Source organism: Tupaia chinensis, unplaced genomic scaffold (genome assembly GCF_000334495.1).
Source record: "Tupaia chinensis unplaced genomic scaffold, TupChi_1.0 Scaffold000226_1, whole genome shotgun sequence".
Classification (NCBI taxonomy): Eukaryota; Metazoa; Chordata; class Mammalia; order Scandentia; family Tupaiidae; genus Tupaia; species Tupaia belangeri.
In genome coordinates, this window is record NW_006159701.1 from 7,030,525 (window position 1) to 7,051,325 (window position 20,801).

The 20,801-nt window shown below is 48.9% G+C and overlaps 2 protein-coding genes across 7 annotated transcripts in view; both read right to left on the reverse strand.

Annotated features, from left to right (window-relative positions):
• The window catches only part of SLC5A4 (solute carrier family 5 member 4), a 51,587-nt gene extending 44,899 nt beyond the window's left edge, over window positions 1–6,688 (reverse strand). For both annotated transcript variants that reach the window (XM_006147965.3, XM_006147964.3), the window contains exons 1-4: window positions 6,537–6,688; window positions 5,550–5,621; window positions 3,611–3,715; window positions 1,437–1,496 (exon numbers count right to left, since the gene is read on the reverse strand). In XM_006147965.3, the coding sequence (XP_006148027.2) occupies window positions 1,437–1,496; window positions 3,611–3,715; window positions 5,550–5,621; window positions 6,537–6,671 (372 nt within the window). In that variant the 5' untranslated portion in view covers window positions 6,672–6,688. The remainder of the gene's footprint in view (window positions 1–1,436; window positions 1,497–3,610; window positions 3,716–5,549; window positions 5,622–6,536) is intronic.
• Window positions 6,689–12,681: 5,993 nt separating this feature from the next.
• RPH3A (rabphilin 3A) overlaps window positions 12,682–20,801 on the reverse strand; it is a 94,197-nt gene continuing 86,077 nt past the window's right edge. For 3 of the 5 annotated variants that reach the window (XM_006147967.2, XM_027771634.1, XM_006147968.3), the window contains 5 exons: window positions 20,128–20,184; window positions 19,277–19,431; window positions 17,222–17,303; window positions 15,303–15,399; window positions 14,445–14,575 (listed from right to left, as the gene is read on the reverse strand). In XM_006147967.2, the coding sequence (XP_006148029.1) occupies window positions 14,445–14,575; window positions 15,303–15,399; window positions 17,222–17,303; window positions 19,277–19,431; window positions 20,128–20,184 (522 nt within the window). Of the gene's footprint in view, window positions 14,576–15,302; window positions 15,400–17,221; window positions 17,304–19,276; window positions 19,432–20,127; window positions 20,185–20,801 lie in introns of all 5 variants that reach the window. The other 2 variants (XM_006147966.3, XM_006147969.3) reach the window with 1 other exon arrangement.

Below are 20,801 nucleotides of genomic sequence, written 5' to 3' on the forward strand. Positions count from 1 at the left end.
ATTCCTTCTCCTCAGTTCTCCTTCTGGGATTGTAGGCACACATGCACATGTGCTTGGCATGAGTCTCAAGCCACCGGGTCTGGGACCTGAAGCATGGTTGGCCATGTGGAAGTCCAGCGCCTTAATCAACATGCCACCTGCCAGCCCCAGTGTTTATTATTTTAACCAATAAAGTTGCAGTCTAGTACAAATAATATTACTCTAAATAACGAACCATAATAATGGTTACACCATAAATTTATAAAGGGAGAAATGGCATATATACATATAATTATCTTTATTAAGAAAAAGAGAATTCCATTAAATTGTTACTTAAAGAAAGAACTGGGGCAGCCAGTGATGCAGGGGTTAAGGCAGCTGGATTCCACATGGCCAGGTGTGCAGTTTGAGTTCCAGACCCAGCGGTTTGGAAAACACGCCAGGTGCATGTGTATGTGTGTGTGTGTGTGCATGCCCAAAATCCTGAGAGGAGAATGGAGGAGAAGGGATTGTGGCATGGCCATCCACCCTGGGGGGGAGGGTGTTTCTCAGTTTCCCTTTCTCTCTCTCCATCTTGTTCTCTCTCCAGTGAGCACATGTGCCTCCTAACCTAAAAAGAAAGTACTGTGTGTTGATAAGGATGTGGGAAGATGGGAACTCTCATAACAATGGTGCTCACCGAGAGGGGCAGGGTCTGTGACGGGTCTTCACAGCAGTCTGACAGCATTTAGTGGACTGATGGAAATGCAAGCCCAGAAAGTCCAGGGTGAATGATGACAGAGCAGTGGTTTTGAACAGGAGGAGTTGTTAATCCTCATCAGGGAACACTTGAAAATAGAGGGTTCTCCTAACACCTGGTGCATAGAGCCCAGGGATGCTTCTAGACACCCTCCATGCACAGGACAGCACTCCACAGCCTATGCCCGTCTGGACTACGATGTCGGTAGTGCTGAGGTGGGCAACCCTGGATCAGAGACGCTCTCAGACCCACAGGCGGAGAAGTACAAGAGCATTTGCCACCACTGCACTGTACTCACTTTTCACACATGAGTCACTTAAAAAAATGTAAATTTAGTAAAATTCATCTTCATTCCTCTTTCCTCCAAATTCCCTTCATGCTGTTGCTTTGTACTGCTAGGGAGTAGGGGCAACCCAGGGGTCTGTCAGTAAAGAGATGATTGAACAACAAACAAAAATAAACTCTACAAATATAAGTGCAGCCTTTCAAAAGACAAAACTTCAGTGTTCCTGCAGCAGGGTCACCACCAATTTCTTACCTGGCCATAGACACATTCTATACTAGGAGTTCTTCTAGGAATTAAATCTGATTTTTAATCATCTGTAAATAGCAACAGGTCAGGTGAAGACCAAGTACCCCGGTTTCATGACTGAACAGAAAGAATGAGCGAACAAATTAAAGCCTGACAGATGCATGCAGAAGACTGAGGGATTCTTACCCCTGCCCTGATGTAGATGGGGACGAAGAGCCATCCTAGAACTGGCAGCAGGAGTGAGGACTGCAAGAAACCAAAAAAGAATAAGAAGTTAAAGAGGCTTGGCTTGGGACTTTGATCAAATGATACATTTTATGCCTGCTGAGTCTGAAAAGAAGTTTGCTTTGAGTCTGTCCTATTCAAACAGTATGATTCCCCAACAACTATGGGTGTCTTTCCTCCACGTGTAGGATTCAGAGGCCGCCATTTTCTGAGCTTAGGATGAGATAAGAGATGCGTGGTGAAAAGTGATCAGAGAATTAAAGATCTGAGCCCATCTGGACTGTTGCAAAATCACACAATCTTTGCTAACATGACTTTTTCTCCAGTGGCAGGGGTTATATAACAACTCACAAAGCAATGAGGAAGAAATTTGGGGATAGCATATTCCCAGTGTCACTCAAACCTTGCCCCATACAATGACGATAATGGTATAATCTAGCGTTGACGTGAAAGGTCCGTAAAAGTGCTGCACATACATGACTTACGCTATACTCACAACAGCCAGGTGAGGCGGGGAGGATAAGCATCATTATTTTTGTATTATGGAGGAGGAATCCAAGCCTCACAGTGATTAGGGAAGACCAAGGTTGCAGGCTAAAAGAAGAGCAGCCCAGCCAGCAGACGGCATAGTGGTTAAGGCTCTGGACTCTCACATGGCAAATCACTCATGCCAGGAACATGTGCGTGTGTGCCCAAAATTCCCAGTGGAGAATGGAGGAGAAGGGATTGTGGCATGGCCATCCCTCCGGGGGGTGATTTCTCACTTTCCCTCCCACTGTCTCTCTTTGTGATTCCATTGAGCACACATGCCCTGTGGCAAAAATCTCAAAAGAACAACAAAAAAGAGCAGCAGCCAAGTTATCTGAAGATTGATCATCACACTCACTTGGGACATAGGTCATTCTGCCCATGCCTCTGGAGGCTGGCTTTGTTCTGGAATCCATAACATTGTCAAAGCAAAAGTCTGACCATAGGACTTCTCTGGAGAAAGAGTCCCTTCTGGAGTCTCTGGTATTACTAAAATAAAAGTAGGTGCAAAATCTTCAGCAAGAAAGAGACACATGCATTTGTAATTACTCAGGGTCACTTCCTGAGCTCAGCCAGGAATGGTGTGTTTAAATTTTCATTGTGATCCAACTTCATCTAGTTCAGAGCTGGGCACACAGTGTAATAGGCCAGGGAGGAGAGAAAAAAGTGAGCAGTAAATGGTTAAGTGAAAGTAGGGATGGCAGCATATAGAAATTACATTGATGGTGAGAATAATTGCTTTAGGAAAACTTCAAACGGTGACTTAAAGGGCCCAGATAAAACAAGCGTAGAGGTGCTGAAAGTCCAACAAGGAGTAGACTTGAAGGAAAAATAGATATCTAGTTAGATACGAGTACGTCCTATACAGACTCCTAGTCAAACCTGGGACATGGCTTTGATGAAAATATCTGTATGCTGGCCTACCCTGTAATGTACTACTTAAGCACTGTGCATTGGGAGCTGGACCCCATGTGGTCAACCATGGTTTGAATCCTGGCCCCATCATATGCATGCATTCTCAAACTCCTAATGGGATTGAGAAATTAAGGAAAAAGGATTGTGGCATGACTATGTCCCATTGAAAGGTGCTTTCTCTTTCTCTTTTGTTTTATCTCTCTGGCAAGCGCATGCTCCTTTCTGGAAAAAAAAATAATGCTGTGATTTGAATGTGTCTTCCAAAGTTCATGTGTTGGAAACTTAATCACCAATGCCACAGTGTTGAAAGGTGGGACCTTGAAGAGGTGTTTAGGTCATGAGGACTCCGCCCTTATGAATGGATTAATGCCATTATTGTGAGAAATAGGTTAGTGATTGAAGGAGTCGGTTCCTGTTAAAAGAATGAATTCAGTCTCTTTCTCTCTCTCTTTTTTTTTTCCTCTTTCTTGACAAGCTCTCTTGTCCTTCTGCCTTCTGCCATAGGATAATGCAGCAAGAAAGCCCTCACCACATGCAAGTCCCTCAACCTTGGACTTCATAGCCTCCAGAACTATAAGAGGTAAATCTTTGTTATTTAAAAGTTACCCAGTCTGTGGTATTCATAGCAGCATAAAACAAACCAAGACACTAGATATGGACCTGACTGAAAGGACAATTCTGATGTCACTTACACTCCATTCATACACTACGGTGGCAATTCCTGTAGCAGCTCCTGTCCCAGCCAGCCCTACGAAGTGGCCACTGCCGATGTTACTGGCAAAGAGAGAGGATCCCATCTGGAATGCAAGAGAACAGGCTAGGATTAGAGTTAAAATATTCAAATCAGACTCTGAAAACAGATGGATGTTGATGGATTTTGATAACTACTCCATAGAGCAGACATCAGCAGACTATGACCCATATACCAAATCCAGCCCATCACCAGTTTTTGTATAGATCATAAGCCAAGAATGTTCTGAATGTGTGAATTGTTTAAAAAGTGTTTAAAACATATAAAGAAGAATATTTTTTGAAATGTAAAAAAATATTAAAAAATGGGAATTTTCTAAAATTCAAATTTTGGTGTCCATTAATAGTTTTATTGGAACACAGCCGTGCTTACTACTTTTACATATTGACTATGGCTACTTTTCTAGTTCAACATCAGGGTTTTACGGTTCCAATAGACTATGGCCTGTGAACCTTAAAATACTTATAATCTGACCTTTTAAGAAAAACTTGTTGACCCATGCCTTGGAGAATTGGTCTAGTGACCTACATGCTGCCTGAGCCTGTCCTTGGCCAAAACTTCTATACCTCCCATAAGCTCTTGCTTTAATTGACTTCAGGACCTCAAAGTTTGGTAGAAGGAAAATGCTCTCCGTTCTTCCAACTGTAGAACAATTTTCTCGTCTATATCCCTTTCCATCATGTTGTCTGCTGGCATTAAGCCTCAAACATCAAGAGAGATCTCTTGACAAACATGTATTCTGAAAGAAGACAATTGGACTCTGGAGCTCCTGAAGTACTTCTATTCCCATCTTTTCACCCTTCTATAAAAATCACACTTTAAAAAAAATTTTTTTTTATTCAGGGATGGAACTGGTTTGTGGCTTTGGAAATGGTTGTGCCTTGAATGTTTTACAAAACAGGCCTAAGAAGACAATATCTGACTGGGTATCCCAATCAGAGCTTGCAGTTGGTCTGCTTCAATCACCCCAGCCAGTCTCCATTTCCCTGCATATAAATGCCACGGTTTGAATGTGTCTCCCAAAGTTCGTGTGTCGGAAATTTAATCTCCAATGCAACAGTTTTGAAAGTGGGATTGCTAAGAGGTGATTAGGTCATGAAGACTCCTCCCACATAAATGGAGTAATGCCATTACTGTGGCAATGGGTTAGTTCATACTGTTGAGTTCATGCTCTCATACAATGAGCCTAAACGGTATGAAATGAGATTATTTCCCAGGCTTAATTTCTTTTCATACTATTTAGACAATGAGTCAGAAGATCTCTGAAGGAAGCATTTACTGAGAACCCACTGTATACCCAACCCAGTGCTGACATTCTACAGGTTTAGAGAGGAAGACGAAGCTGCTGTTGCAATGGGGCTCTGGATAAGGGGCCCATACATCAAGACCCACAGGGAAAAAAAAAGAGCCATCATCATTAACACCATCATAGGGAACATAACCCACTTGCAATAACTGCATAGAATATGAGAACTAGACATTGAGAGCAGGGCTGAAACGAGCTGGGGACTTCTTAGATGTACACAAGGGTTGAGGTGAGTATCGAAGGAGAGCGGTGAGAAGGGGAGGCTAAAATAAATGAGGAAGGCAGAATTAGTTCAGGATTGGAACAAAGAAGGAATGTGCTAGAGTTAGTAAGAAGTCAAGGAGATTCTTGATGAGGATAGGGAAGAACATCTTAAATGTCAACTTTCCTATCTGGTGGCACATTAAAATTCACTGGAATTCCAGGGCAGAGCCATGGGATCAAGCATTTAGGAAAAGAAACACGAGCAAATAGGCGATGTCCCTCAGAAACGATGGACATCCCAATGTGTTCTTTATCCACTCTTAAACACACATGCAAGGAATTTTTCTCCAGGAAACTCTGGCCCACTTACCGCCCACCAGGACACATCTCGACCAGCCAGGAAGAAGCCTCCGACAGTGCCCCTGTTGGTCCTTAGCATCGACTGAACAGAATGAAAAACACATGAGAATCAAACAACAGCACATGAGCATCCCCTGTGATGCTGATGCTCCGGCCAGGGTATGATCACACTGACTTTTCCAGCACTCCCGTAGAGAGAAACGTCTTCCCAGGAACTACGATATAGCATCCATGAGAAAGAAATTGCTGTCGGGGATGCGTACTCACCAAACAGAGAGAGAGAGAGAGAAAGTGAAAAATACTTCCCTGGGGATATGGCCATGCCACAATCCCTTCTCCTCCATTCTCCTCTCAGGACTTTGGGCATATGTGCACACATGCCCAGTGTGTTTTTCAAGCCACTGGGTCCAGAATATGAGCCATGCAGTTGGCCATGTGGGATCCAGGTGCCTTAAACACCAGCTGGCCCAGCATCCATTTTTAAGAACTTAGAAATCATGTGTATTATAAAAGCAGACCTGGTAGGATGTAAGGAATGATACTGCATAACTTCTGACTCGACAGTTCATTTTCATTTATAAAAACGTGAGGTATCTCTCATCGGTGCTTGGAAGAAAATGTGCAGTCTCGAGCTCATCATGAAAAAGAATGAACACGAAGGAATTCAATGTCCAACTCACTAAGTTAGAAAGCCAGTCCATGATGAAGGAGAGTAACAGAAATGAAATGACAATAACATCTTTGTTCATTACATCAGGTGCAGAAGGGCCCTGTGTTGATTCTGGTCACACAATGGGATTGTTAGGAGAACAAGTGAACTAAGTACAAGCATTATTTATGTCCCACACAAGAGAATGTTTCTGAGAAAAAGACAGTGATGTTTGTGAAAGCTCTTCATGTTGTCTGAGCTCTGTCATCCCACAGCTCTCCCTCTCTTAGACGCTCCCCCCGCCCAACCCTTATGCCCACCCTGAAAGCCCACTGGGCTCCCACATACCCACACACCGACAGCCATCACCAATATAAAATAGATGACAATGACAGATATGTCAGCAGGGTTTTGGATGCTCTTTGACATCGTAGGTGGCTCTGGGGTCCCAGCGATGGTGCTGGGGCTTACTGAGCTGGCCATGGCTGCGGATGGTACGCTCCCCATCCTGGGCATGGCTCCCCTGTAATATAAGGGCTAGGTTAATGATCAGCCTCAGCCGGGTGGGGCATGATATCAGAGCCATCTCCTGGGCTTGGAGACCTTTAAACCTTTCTTCTGAAGCCAATGTCTGAGACCTGGGCCCTCCAGCGGTCAGTGCTGGCCTAGGTGGAGGGTGAGAATGAAGGCTAAGGGGACAGAAGTGAGGTGAGAATTAGAGATGGAGAATAGGGTGTTCACTGAGTGAAAGACAGGGCCTTTAAGGAGATGTGATCAGGGCTAGTGAGGGCAAAGGAGAGCTGAAGGGAGACACAGAAGGGAGACGTGTAAAGGTGAAGGAGACAGAAAAAGGGGAGCCAGAGGGTGATGGTTCTTTACAGAATTATAATATTCTTGAGTAAATAGCATATCCCCTGAAAGTGAATTTTTATTTATTTATTTATTTATTTTATTTTGCTATAAGATACATGCATTTGTTAGAGAGAGAGTGAGAGGGAAAGTGAGAAATCATCTCCCAGGAGGGATGGGTACTCTGCAGTCTCTTCTGCTTCATCCTCTTGGGATTTGGGGCACACATGTGTATGTGCCCAGCGTGATTTTTAAGCTGCTGACTCCAGAACTTGAACCATGAAGTCGACCATGTGGAATCCAGCACCTTAACCTCCACTTCACCGGTTGGCCCTGAAAGTAAATTTAATTATGCATTTCATTGGTTCCAAAGCTCTCTATTTTTCTGGAACAGGTCATCGGAGTGGGCTTCCTGTGACACATCAGGACTGTGGCAACTCGTGCAGTACAGGGAAAGATTCTACTTGTGAAGAGATTAGGGCCGGGCTGAGGCGTGGGCTGCATTGGGGGTTTTGACAATGAATAAATAAATGAACTTTAAATCATGCGAAGATGAGGCTTGTTCCCTGCACACTGCAAAGCAGTGCAAGGAAAGTTAAAGAAGCGAACAGTGAATGAATACATAGTTTTAGCTCCTGGTTCCAAACCCGCATGGCAGTGAGGATGGGCTGATAGGTTTCCTCAAGGCCTCCGGTTAAAGTCTGCTCTAGTGAAGGAGGAGGTGGGAATCTCAGTAAAGCGTCAGAGTCTGGACAGAGAGGCAGCAATGCCACACTAGCCCTGGTGACCCTGTTGGGATTCCCGGCGACCTGTGTCTAAGGGAGGGAGGGACGGAAGCTGGGCCTGGGGTCCAGAAACGGGTGTCTGTTCTGGTGACGAAGGTGAGCTTGGGGCAGAGAGCTGGGTGCAGGAAGTGTCTCCACCTGTGAGGCGAAGGGACATGGAACCCCGAGTGGAAGTGGGCGGTAGACTGAGAAAGGACCAATGGGCGCACTGACAGCGGAGAGGGAGAAGCTGAAGGGAAAGCCTGGTATTCTCTATGTCGTGGCTGTAGAGCATCTTGCGTCCCGTGGTTCTTGTGTCTCGTGTTTCTAAGCAAGTCTCCCCTGGCCTTCTCTGGCTGACACGCAGCTTCCTTTAACTGACGCTGCCCCGCAGTGCAACGATAGGTCATGTCTGTGCTGCAGCTTTCCCTTGCCCTGGAGCATCAGCGCAGAGACCGTATCTACTTTAAAGGTTGCTAGTGCCTGGTTCGGACCTGGCCACTCCCTACAGGAAAGAGACCCAGACCAGGCACCAGGACCCGCTGCTCTGGGCTGCTGGCTGCGTATGGAGCAGCCTGGGGCTGGACGCTGCTGACGTGGGGACTGAGTCAGCACCTGTGTGTGCACCTGGGCAGACGTGTCTCTGATCGTCCCTCACCCAATGAAGGGGCTGTGTGACCTGTGACCTGTGACAGGAGCATCAGGAACCAGAAGGACCTTGACAGCTGAGGGTGCCCACGGGATTCCAGGGTCCCTGACTCCATTTCTCAGTCCTCAAAATGGAGCCCGCGTTTTACCTGGAATTTGTCACACCCACAGTAGATGGCTCAGAAAAGGATGAAAATGTATGAGATGGGAATTTTTTTTTAACATTATGGATATTCCAATTATTTACCTAGAAGATAGAAAATATAGTGACGATTCATTTAAATGAATAAGAAATTGATCAAATTCACAACTCTTAAAATATATTTGCTCCTTATATAATGTAAAGGTAGTTCAAAATTGCTATTATTCTAGTGATAGTAAAAATGATGCACTATATTACAAACATAAAATATTTTAAAAATTACATGTGTATCTATATGTAAATCAGCATTCAGGGAGGTCTCCAGATGTGAACCCAGAACCTTGGCAAGTGGGTCAGCCTCACTGAGCAGTAGGCTATCACTGCAGCTCTCTCCAGTCCTGATATGTTTTTAAAATTTTAATGTACATTTAATCACATGTCTCTGTACAGTGTACAACATTTCTTCTTCTAGCATAAATACCATGCATATCAGTCAATACAAAGACATTACTATATATATTATCATCGAAAAAGCTTTTCAATTTTTTGGCCAGTTATATGTATTTTTTTCTAGCTCTGTTCCCCTCCCTCCCTCCTTCTATTACCCACCCCTGTATTAACCCCATCCTTACCATGTCTAGTATCTGTAGATACAGTCTTCCCAGCTACTATACCTTCCAAACTTTCGGTTTCTGCTATTGAGTGCAACCAGTATATAGTGAGTGGGCTCATACAAAGTCTGGCTTACTTCATTCGGCATTAAGTCTTCTGTATTCTTTCACTTTGTATCAAATGTCAGGGTCTCACTGTTTTTTGTGGCTGAGTAATAGCCCATAGAATACATACGCCACATCTGTTCCATCCACTCATCTCTTCTTGGACCTTTGGGTTGATTCCATGTCCTTTCCAGGCGAATGGCATCCTTTTCAGTAAATCTACATAAACAGATCCAATATAAGTAAAAAAGAGAGTTGTCTTTTGAAAACCAACATTGGGACCAGCAGATGGCATAATGGTTAGGTCGCTGGACTCCCATGGAATTGACTGTGGTTTGGGTCTCAGACACAGAGGCTTAAAACTCACGCCAGGCACATGTACGTGTATTCCCAAGATCCTGAGAGGAGAATGGAGTAGAAGGGATTGCGGCGTGGTCATCCCTTCTGGGGGTGATTTTTCACTTTCTGTCTCTCCGTCTCTCTCTATTTCTCTGACAAGTACACACATCCTATAGCAAAAATATCTTTCTCTAGAAAAAAAAAAAAAGAAAACCAACATTAAATTCTTTGTTTTTAAAAAAATTTCCAAAGGGCACATGCGCTCCCTGGAGAGAGAGAGAAAGGGAAAGTGAGAAAGAACCTGCCATGAGTCGCGGTCGGGTCGCAATCTCTTTCCCTCCATCTTTTCTTCCAGTCTGGGTTTTGGGCACACAAGCACACATGCCCCGCATTTTCAAGCTGTGTGGTCCAGACTCAAACCACGTGATTGGCCACGTGGGACCCAGCTCATGTAACCACCAGACCACAGACTGGTCCAACATTAACCTCCTTGGAAAGATGTAACAAAGGCAAGTTTCGTAATCGTGCATAGAATTAGTTAAGAGTAAGACAACTTCAAGGTATTGAGGAAATAATTGAAAAAATTCATCTGTGCCTGGGACTAACCCCTGATGCTTTTGCAGGAGGCTTCATGCTATTTTTTTCTTTAAAGAAACAGACACAGGAACATAGAGATGACTCATTTTTTTTTTTAAGTTATTTATTTCTTCCACGACAGTGGCAGTGGTAGGGGACTCCCAGCAGGGTCTTCGTGCTGTGATCTGTCCCCAGCCTCAGCCAGCCTGGGTCACTGGTATACATTCACCCAACGTGCACAGAGAGGTGGAGAACCCACGGCCTTCCTGTGTGACCGTGGCATCACAGCGCTGGGTTACCGTGCTGCCACCAGGCCACTCATTTCTGGGTTACGTGAGAACAGTAATGCAGGACTCCAGTCGGGGACTCACTCTCAGCAAACAGATCTTGGCCTTCATTGAACAATTGAGAAATGGTGCATTTGTGGGCTCTGATAATAATTAGAGACTCTTGCCACCCTGATGTCCTGCGTATGTAGGTGAAGAGCCAAACGGGGGGAAGTGACGTGCTCTGGGTCCCACAGCAAGCTTGCATGGGAACGGAGAGAACATGCCTCTTACATGCACACATGTGTTTTCCTGGTGCTCTAGTGTGTCACTCAGCCTAGTCGGGTCAACACTCTGGGCACAGCCATGGTTGGGCCCATGTGTTTTCACAGCCACCAACCCGTGACCTACCCCGTCTCCTGGCCTCGCCTCTGACAGCCCTGGTGAGAGCCCAGACCTCAGCAACTAGGTCTACGTCCAGCGCCAGCTCAGAACACACAGCTCCAGCTGCTGGAATGCCCAGCGGCACCAGCTGAAACTCTCCCATCTGTGTGGAGACCCTAGAGATCTGCTTCTGCCCGTCCAAGCCTCCCCCACTCTCAGCCCCAAGCCCATTTCCCTGATACAACAGAGCTGCGTGAGGGAGCCCAGGCGTGGAGCTGGCAGGTCAAGGTGGCATTTATTGAAGCCCCTTCTAGTGTCAAGGACTATCCACCGATGATCTCATTGAAATCTCTCAGCAAGTTGGAAGCACTCACCATCGTTCCCATTTTCCAGATGAGAAAACCGAGACGCAGAGAGCCTAAATGACCTGGCTGAGGCTCCACAGCGAGAGAGTGACAGCCAGGATTTGAATGCTTCTTCCTCAAGTCTTGCCATCTGGCACTCACACCACGAAGGTGGCTAAGTGGGATCTGTGCCACTGGCTGGCCCAGGTCAGGTGTTTTTCTGGAAACTTTCTCACGTGTATTCATGTCGGTCTGTTCAGCATGTCCCCATGCTAGAAGGAGGGTTGGAAATTTTTTTCAACTGCCACCCATAACTAGTCGTGGCTGGGTTCAGTGGCCATTTGTAGGCTTGATGGGAAAGGTGCTGTTAGTGCCTTGGGCCGAAACAGAGCAGCCAGAGTCCCCTCACGGTCTTCAGAGGCCTGTGTGGTCCTAATTGGCTTCTTTCGCCACCTGGTGGCAGCTAGCTGCATTGCAGGGATAACTCACCTGGAGTGATGATGGGCATGAGAATCTCAAGGCATCAGCTGGAAAATATTTTCAAATACACACCTTGCCCTCAGGGTTTATCAGACTTTGTGGGATGTAGGAAGAGCATGGATAGTTGCAAAGACATCGCCTAAGTGATTTTAATGTACCTAGTTCTGTCCTGACATTGAGAACCAATCTTTGGGCATAAAAAGAAGGAAATTGTCTCAAAGTTGACCTGGAAGTGAAAGTTTTTTGTTTGTTTGTTTCATTTATTTATCTATTTATTTGTTGTGATTTTGAGGTCACTGGGTCCAGGACTTGAACTGTGGTTGACCATGCGAGAGTCCAGTGCTTCAGCCACCATGCCACCTGCCAGTCCCGCTCGGCTCATTTTTAGGACTGTTGAAAATTTCCAAGGCAGGCTGTGGACTCACTGCAGGTTGGAAGGTGCCAGAATGCAAGGGAGGCGTTTGCTCTGTGTTGTCACTGATTGGTATGTTAAGCGCCCCGGACTGGGATGCCTAAGCTCCTTTCCTGGCCTTGTCTCTGAAACGTTCGGTATGTCTTTCCCTTCTCTGAGCCTCGGTTTCCTCATCTGTCTGATAAGTAGGTTGGTCAACCTTCAGCCAATCTGTGGTCTCTTCCAGCCTCAGCAATATCCGATTCCACAAGTACTTGGAGCTTTTTCCAGGGTTTGGAGTAGGAGGAGAGGATGAAGATGCTGTCTTCTTGTTAGGTGGGCACCAACAGAACATATTCTCCTCAGAGGGTGTTGGACCTACCAAATTACCTTGAGCCCACCTTCCCAAGATGAAATCCACCAGAAGTCAGACTCCGCATCGGCAAAGATCTCACCTGTCTTGCTCCCTGGCTGCATCTCCTGCGTCTGGAACATTGGAGGTGCTCAGCAAATATTATCGATTAGTAAGTATCCGGCTGGGAAGGAAGACCGTCTAGAAACCAGAAAGGAAGAATGCAGACCACCAGTGTTCCTGAATACGCCTATTTTATTTTTGGCTACATCATCACAAAGAGAGGAGGTTGGCAGTTGTGCATGCACGGGGTGGGGGGAACTCTAGGAGGGGAGGCGGTTACATTGTTGGGGAGAGCTTGCCGCATGCTGATTCCAGTGCCAACAGCCAGCATGCTTTCTCCTAAGGGCGAACCGTGGGGAGAAGGTGGGCTGAGGGTGGGTACCACCGGGGACAAGGGGAGAAAGACAGGGCCAAGAGGAAAGATGGTGGCCAGGAGGCTGGTGGCCACCATGGGGAAGGTGATGAGCTTGATGTCTAGAAAATGGTTATGGAAGGCAAGAAAGTCCTCCAATGGCTTGCACAGGGAGCTGGGGGCGGGCGTGGAAGGGAGGCCAACGGTGGCGGTGTGGGTAAGTTCGAGTTTGAGTGTCTGCCTGAGGACGTCTATAGAGATCTTGGGTGGGGCTTGGGGTGACTTTCAAGGGCGAAAACTTATCAGAATGAGGAAAATCAGGCCTCTCTCACCACCCCAATGTTCGTCCATGTTACAGTTTCCTCCTGGTTTATTTGATTTCGGAAGAAAGACTAAATGATGTGTGATTACCCAAAGCATTTGGCCTCATCAGAGGCGGCTGCTGTCTAAAGTTTTCCACCCGCGACGGCATTTGGTTCTCCCAGGAAACTTGGTAAAGAGTGACAGAGACGGGACTCGAGAGGGTCATTGAAACGGTCAGAGAGTGTCAGGGGAAGGTAGTTTGTTCAATGAGCTCGGAGTAGAGGGAGAAGAAAGGCCTGGGCATGGGCGGAAGCCCCTGGGATGCATAGCACTGATCTTCCAAACGTGCCCTGTGCCCACCTGGGGAGGCTGGGGGCAGGGAGGCGTCTACACAGCTTGAGGGAAGCCGCCGTGCACCGGGGCAGTGCCAGCTGGCCCAGAGCCCGAGGGTACCCGGCTGCATGACAGCAGAGGGGAGCCGTTTACGAAGCAGGGCCAGGGGTGAGAGCAGGGAGGCTCTCGTAAGACACACGTTTTATGTTTGTAGTTGCACCCCCTCCGAGAGGGGAGAGGCAGGGAGTGGAGAGGAGAGGTGAGGGGCTGAGAAAGGGAGCCGGCAACGTGACGGAGGACGTGATAAAGGCTGTGACTGTCATGACTCTTACTTTTGCTTGGAAGCAAAGAGGTGACACCCCGAAGAGGGTCCCTCAGCCCCTCTCTGGATTCTGTGTGTCCATTTCTTGATGCCCTCGAGCAGGGAGGGTGGGTTCCTGAACACAGCGGTCTGTCTGCCTGGTGACCGGGGTGGATTTGGAAGGTGGGGAGCCTGGGTTTGCTATTTCTGCCCCCCATGTTTATCCTCACAGCATTGCCTGGGTCTGTTTACAACCGAGAGTACACGTAGACACGACCTGGGGAATGGAGGGGTGCGTGTTCAAGGCCAGGAGGGTCTGAAAACGGCGAAGAGACCCTGGTAGCTTACCCGGACCGAGGGCTAGGAAGTGAACAACCTCTTTGTAAACATCCCCCGGGCTCCTCCTGACTGCTCTACCCTGGGGACCAGAGACAGCTGCACTCACAGCCCACAGCCCAGCATCGGGGAGGGAGGAGGCGGTCTTTGGCAGCAGTGCCCGATGTGAGGGGAAACCTCCAAGGCAGGCCCGGGGAGGGCGGCGGGGTGGGCAGAGGTAGGCTTGGAGAAGAGAGACCAGAGTGCGGGGGGCCTAGGGCAGGCTAAGGGGTGACCTGGGCACGGCGGGACGCGGAGTCCGGGACATGGGCACTGGCCTAATCGCTGGCCACGTGGTTCTCGTTCTGCAGCTGGTGCCAGCGCTCGATCTTCTTGTCCTTGTTTTTCAGGCACTCGTACCAGTGTTTCAAGCGCTCCCCCTTGGCGGAGATACCCAGCTGGCAGCCTCCTGGAGGGGGGACGGGAAGGCAGGGTCAGTGACCAGGAGAGGCAGCTCAGACTCTTGTGGAGACGTGCATTTGTAGGTGGGGGAACAGCTGCCGCCCAGTGCTGGCCCTTCCCTCGGCAACCTGGGATCCAGGCTCTGGAGGGGGGTGTGACGACGCTGTTGCCATGATAGCTATTAACACGGGCCTTCTCTGCCTTCTGAACCTGCTATGGCTCCCTAGTACCGCACCGAGTCGTAACTTCTTTGTCTACTTTTACTGATTTTCTGCAGACCGTTCACTCCCACTCCTCCTGGGTACGTGTCTATTTCCAGAGTCAGTTCTACCATCCCGCTCGATCCTGTCTTTACGTCTCTGCTCAGGCTCTGTCTCTGGCCTGGAGCACCCACCCTCCCTGCTCCATCTTTAAATTTCTTTCTCAGCATTTGGAAGGAGGCTGGGAAAACGGAAACCTTCATCCTGGAGTTAGGACCGATGACAGAGGACTCCTTTGCATCCTGTCTTCTGCCGAGGCCTCACACCCCATCTCCTCTGATGGAATTATCCTGTTGCAGATTTACTCAACACATAACCAAGCTTTGTGAGCCCTTTCATACACACGCATCCCCAACTTGGATCAAAGCTAGGACCTGCCTTGGCATTTGGACAAAAGAAAAGGAGTGACCACCCCCCTCTGCAGCCCTGGGGAAGGCAGGGGGCGCGTTTTCTCTGGAGTTAGGGGGTGCTCACCAATGTAATCGTTGGATTTGCCAATGTCGTAGTCCCACACCGAGATGTCTAGTGACTTCTTCGCCAGATCACTGTGCTTGATGTCATAGAAAAACTCCTGAGTGCAACAGAGAGAGACATGCGTGAGGGGCTACAAGGAGACATGGGCCAACGGGAGGTCCTTGAGCTGGGCATTCTGGTGCCAGAGAGGTCATCGCTCGGAGCCTCCGTCCCAGACTCTGATCCCTTCTCAACAAACTGTGACAAAGTGTTTGACTAGGAATGTATGTGGTCTTCAGGAAAGGGTAATATGTTGCTTTGGAAGAAAAGGACTAGGCACTAAAAGGTAGGGGAGGGGATTTTGGATACCTTTTTGTATTTTTTTGTATTTTGAAACATGTGATTATAGTACATATTCCCCACGTAAGTGGAACTTAAATTTGGAAAACTTTTCGGTTTTGAAGTGCTTTGACAAACCGCCCTTCAGAGGCCGGGCACTGCTCCCCCCATGCTCCCGGATCCTGAGTAGCAACATTTCAAAATGTTGTTCATGCCAGTTTGAGATACAGCATCTGGTCTCGGTTCTTGTTTTTATTATTGCTCATGTGCTCACTGGCCACTTGGATGTCCTAGCTTGTGGCTTCTGAGGATTCCAGGAGAGGGGAAAGAATTCTTCACTTGAAATTCACATATCCAAGTTAGGAAACCCAGGTCCTGGGAGGAAGGACTGGACTGACCGGGCTGTTCCCCCCATACAATCCCCATGGATGTGCCTATGATGGACTTAAAAAAAATACGGAACCTAGTGTACGACTGCTTCCCATATAGTAAGAACCAGTATGGCCACCTCTGGCCCAGCATCAGACCTTGGAGGAGGGACCAAGAGGGGAGAGTCCAGGGGGTGGAACAGCAACCCGGGCTGCCATGAGGCAGGCACAGAGATGAGAACCCAGGCTAATGGCTGTCCCGGGGGTGGGATGTCTGAGCCAGGCCTGGGCTCAGAGCTAGGAGTCCCATGGCTCCCGGTTGTGCATTTCTTCTTCCTCTTGGGTTTACATGTGGGTTCAACGGGAACTTATCTAGCCAGACACTTTCCTCCACTCAAGCCTTCATTTATTCAACTGGTATTTCAGGACCCTTTGTGTCTGAAATCCACAGGCTGGCCTGAGACAGAGGGAGGCACAAAGTCTGGAAACACAAAAGAAGAACTTTCGCAGGAGGTAACACATGCGTCGGGTCTTGAGGGATGAGCAGGAGTTTGCCACAGAGGAACAGAGGGAGAGGGTAGTCCAGGAAGAGGGAGCAGCAGGTGCAAAGGGGCTGCCTAGAGGTGAGGTTGAAAGGGCCTGGCTGACACATCGAGAAATTAGAGCTATCACTGAGTTACTTATGCAAAGGAATGGCAAATTCAGGTCTGGGTGCAGCAAGCTCACACTTGCGTGGAGCACAGAGAAGTGAATCAGGAGTCTACTGCAACAGTCCAGGCATGAAATGCTGAGTCTGAGCCAAGGTGGTGGCAGTGAGAATACAGAGGGAGGAGCTCCTCCAGTAAGTGCTTAGACAGTGGCTTCAGCAGACTCGATGCACTGGAAGGACGAGGGCAGTGGGAAAGGGCACACCCACTGGGGGTGGTCGGGGGTAAACGCCATCCCCGCCCCTATCTTGAGCCTCACATTTCTGAATTACAGACATTCTGAACTGGCGGAGACATGAGATGGTGTAAGACCATCTCTCTCCAAACTCCACTTCCTCTCCAGGACATCCTAATCTGAGGGCTGTTGCCTTAGGCTTGATTTCCGTACACACCAAGGACTGCGTTCCCTCTCCCTTCGATAATTTAGGCTGATGGAAGACAGTTTTGCAGCACGATATAGTGAGCTTGTTCTTCTCTCTCACACAGGAAATACCCCAGAGTGTGAGAAAGAATGTGGCAGCCTTACCTCATTAAACTCAGGGTTCAAGGTTTTCTTTTTAATCTGAGTCTTGTGCTTGGCCTTCTTCCCCATGTCCGGTTTTAGCCACCTGGGAAAGACATAAGAGGTTGTTAAGGATGAAGTTCATGACTAAGAATGACGCCTCGATGGCCCTAAAGGATTGTCCCAGAATCAGGCTAACAACCGATGAACACATCTGGGAAATGAATCAACATTGATAGCGACCACCAGCCATTAGGGCATCCATCTGGTGCCCGGCACGTGCTAATCTCCGGCGTGTTTAATCCCAGCACAAACCCAGGCAGCAGAACAAGGGCCGCCCATTTCGCTTACATGAAAACTGAGGGGCTGGAGGGGTTGAGACACGTGTCCCAGTCACACAGCTGGAAACGGAAGCCAGCTCTGAGACCCGGAGGCCTAGCCAGCATGTTCTCCCGATGGATCCAATTGAGGGCCATGGTTGGTGACTTCTGGCATCTTACTATCTGTCCCCCTAAGGCTGTCCCCAGCGCTGGGAAGATTCAGGGCATGAGGACATAGGGAAAAATTGCAAATCCAACTATTGTCCCTCCACTGCCTGGGACTGTTCACTGACTTCCCCAGGACCATGGCGTAGTGTTCGAAATCCTCAATGTGCCCTTGAGACCTTGTGTGGGGGCCAGCAGGTGGCGTGGTGGCTACGGTGCTGGACTCCCACCCACATGGTCAACTGCTATGTGAGTCCTGGACCTGGTGGTTTGCTTTCTCACTCTCCCTCTCCCTTTCTCTGGTCAAACTGAATAATAATAAATAAAATTAAATAAATAATTTTTTTAAAGTACTTGTGTGTTTGGGGCCCTGCTCTGTCCTAAGTTGTGCCATGCTCTTCACCCCTCTCTTTCCCACATTCTCTTTCCTCCCCAGGGCAGGCTCAGTGCCTGGCACAGGGTAAGTTCTCAGTTTTCTGGGTGAGTAAACACAACGAGCTAACAACAACTAAGGCGTGGGGGCCGTGTGGACGCCGAGTCAGGCTGACACAGCTGGACAACCATGCACGCGAGCATAACCCACCGCATCTCAGTCCCCCTGGAAAGAGGGCTAACACCTCTCCCTTGCACAGAACTGCTGTTGAGCATACTTGGAAAGAAGAAACTCCAAGGAGGAATGGAAAGTTACCAAATGCTGAGCTCAAGTAAGAGAGGATTCTGGCTTTAAAAAAATTTTGGACAGAAAACGCGTTCTGGTCTCCCGTTCCCCTTGGCACGATGGCTCCCAGAGAAGCTATTCTACTGGTGACCACAGCAACTTGCGTCTGGAAGGACTGGTGGGAGAATTGTTTGAGAAACTCAACTTGTGGCATATGGACTTACTGCATGGTCTCAGGACAGCACCCCATGAATGAACTTTCTCTTAGGCCTCAGGAGGAAGGAAACCTCAATACTCATAGAAATCAGATTCATCCTTTATATATATATATATATATATATATATGTATATATGTATATTTCTCTTTTTATTTCTCTTTTTTAAAAAGAATTATTTTATTTAACTTTTACACTTATTATTATAATTATTTTTTAATTTGATGAGAGAGAGAAAGCAAGCTGCCAAGCCTGGGACTTGAACTGAAGTCTGCCATGTGGAAGTCCAGCTCTCCAACCACATGCCACCTGCTGGCCCCTAAATCCTCATTTAAAGAAAACTTGAAAGACAGACTGTTCTTTAGCCATGCACTGAGGGGGAGCATTGCTTTCTGGTATCAGAGGTAGTGCAGGTGGGAAGGTGTGGGTTTCCCACCTGGAAAGGACACTCATAATGCTCTTTGCCCTGAGTGAGAACAGTGGGGTCATGTTTCAGAACCTTAAGGGCAGGTATTTACTGAGCACTGTCTATGCACCAGACCCAGAACAGCGGCCTCCTGCTCAGGACAGTTCCGAGTATCTGCGTCACTGTGTGACCCCGGGCATCTTTCCCTCTCTGGGTCTCAGCGTACAGTGATCTGGAGGAAGCTCTCTGAGTCTCCCTTTCCAAGGATCCGTGATCTCCCCGGGGCCCCTTCCTGAGCCTATGGTCTGGACTCACAGCTTGACGAACGGGTCGGAGTAGCCGTTGGCATCCATGGCGGCCAGGTGCACGCAGCGGATGATGCCCACGATGAGGCCTCCCTGCTGCGTGCTGTACATGAGTGACACCAGGATCTTGCCGCGCTCTTCGATGTCGCCGATTCGCTCCACCTGCTGTGATAGGGAGAAGGCGGTGTGAGCCGGGCCCAGGAGGGAGGGCGGGCAGCCAGATCCAGAGCTGGACAGAGGAGCCTGCCCCGCAGGAGGCTCCCAGGCAGCACCACGGACAGCGGGCGGCACTACTGCCAGGAGGAATGGAGCTGAGGAGATGGCCCTAGGCGTTTGTCTGTGGGGAGGGTCCAAGCCCTGATTTAGAGCACAAGTCACTGGCTCGCTCACTCAGGACTGAGCCTCGACCCTGCCCTGGCAGATTCCAGACTCCCATCTCAGACTCCCCGGACCTAATGGGTCTTCTCACGAGTGCAGCGTCTGGGGTCCCAAGAGGAGAGCAGAGGATGCGGGGTGGGGATTGGTTCAAGGTCTGCCAGAGACAGCTCTAAGTGCCTCCTTCTGTCCCCAGAGGGCACGTGCCATTGCCCCAGCCGGTGACATCGTCACCAGAGCCTCTGTCAACCAGGCCAAGGCACTCCCGGGCATCCCAGTGTGAGAGGAAGGGGCTGCCATGGCCTTGGGCCCCCATCCTCCCGTCCTAACCTCTCGGGGAGGCAGCTGTCACCACGCACCCACAGGCAGGGAGTTGCAGCAGAAAGAGGGGCGAGGAAGGCTGGGGCGAGGGTAGAAGAGGAAGACGTCAGAGCGGCCGGGTGGTGGTGCGGCCTCGATGGTGGCCCACGTGCACCACACACTCACCTCCTCCTCGTAAAGAGCCATGCCTCGCGCTGAGCCGGTGGTCCCTGCGCGCTTCATCTTTACAGGAGGAAAGAGAAAGAAGGATCGCTCAGTGGGGCTCCTCCCCTCGCACTTCCATTCTACCGAAAGCCCCAGGGCACACAGGGCATGCTGGCCCTCCTGCCTCCGCCCTTTCAACTAAAATCGAAGGGGCAGTAACCACATGGAAGGCCAGGATAGTGCATCACACCTTTAATGTGGGTTCTGCTATAAGCCCCCCATTTTACAGACGAGGACGCTGAGGGTAGAGTGGCTAAGCCGTTTGTCCAAGGTCACACATGCAGTAAGGGTCAGTGCACCCCATACATAGAACAGGCAAGGCTTCCTCTGCTCTGGAAGAGGGACATGGCCTTGGGGTCAGCCCCTAGTCCTTCTCTCCCCAGGCCCCCATGGCTCCTGAGCTCCCCCTGCTGGACTCTGAGGTTCTGGGAGCACAGTTTGGAAAGCGCTGGTTCAATGTAACTCCCCACCTTAGGGAGGAGGGAAGCTAAGGCCCAGAGGGAAGGAGGTCCCACTGACTGTCCTCTGGGGCATGGGGGGGGGGGGGGGCAGAGTGACAGGAGTTGGTCAGCAATGTTCTGTGGCCACTGCCACCTCTGCCTGTCCTGCCATCTCCCTGTTTCCGGGGGCGGGTG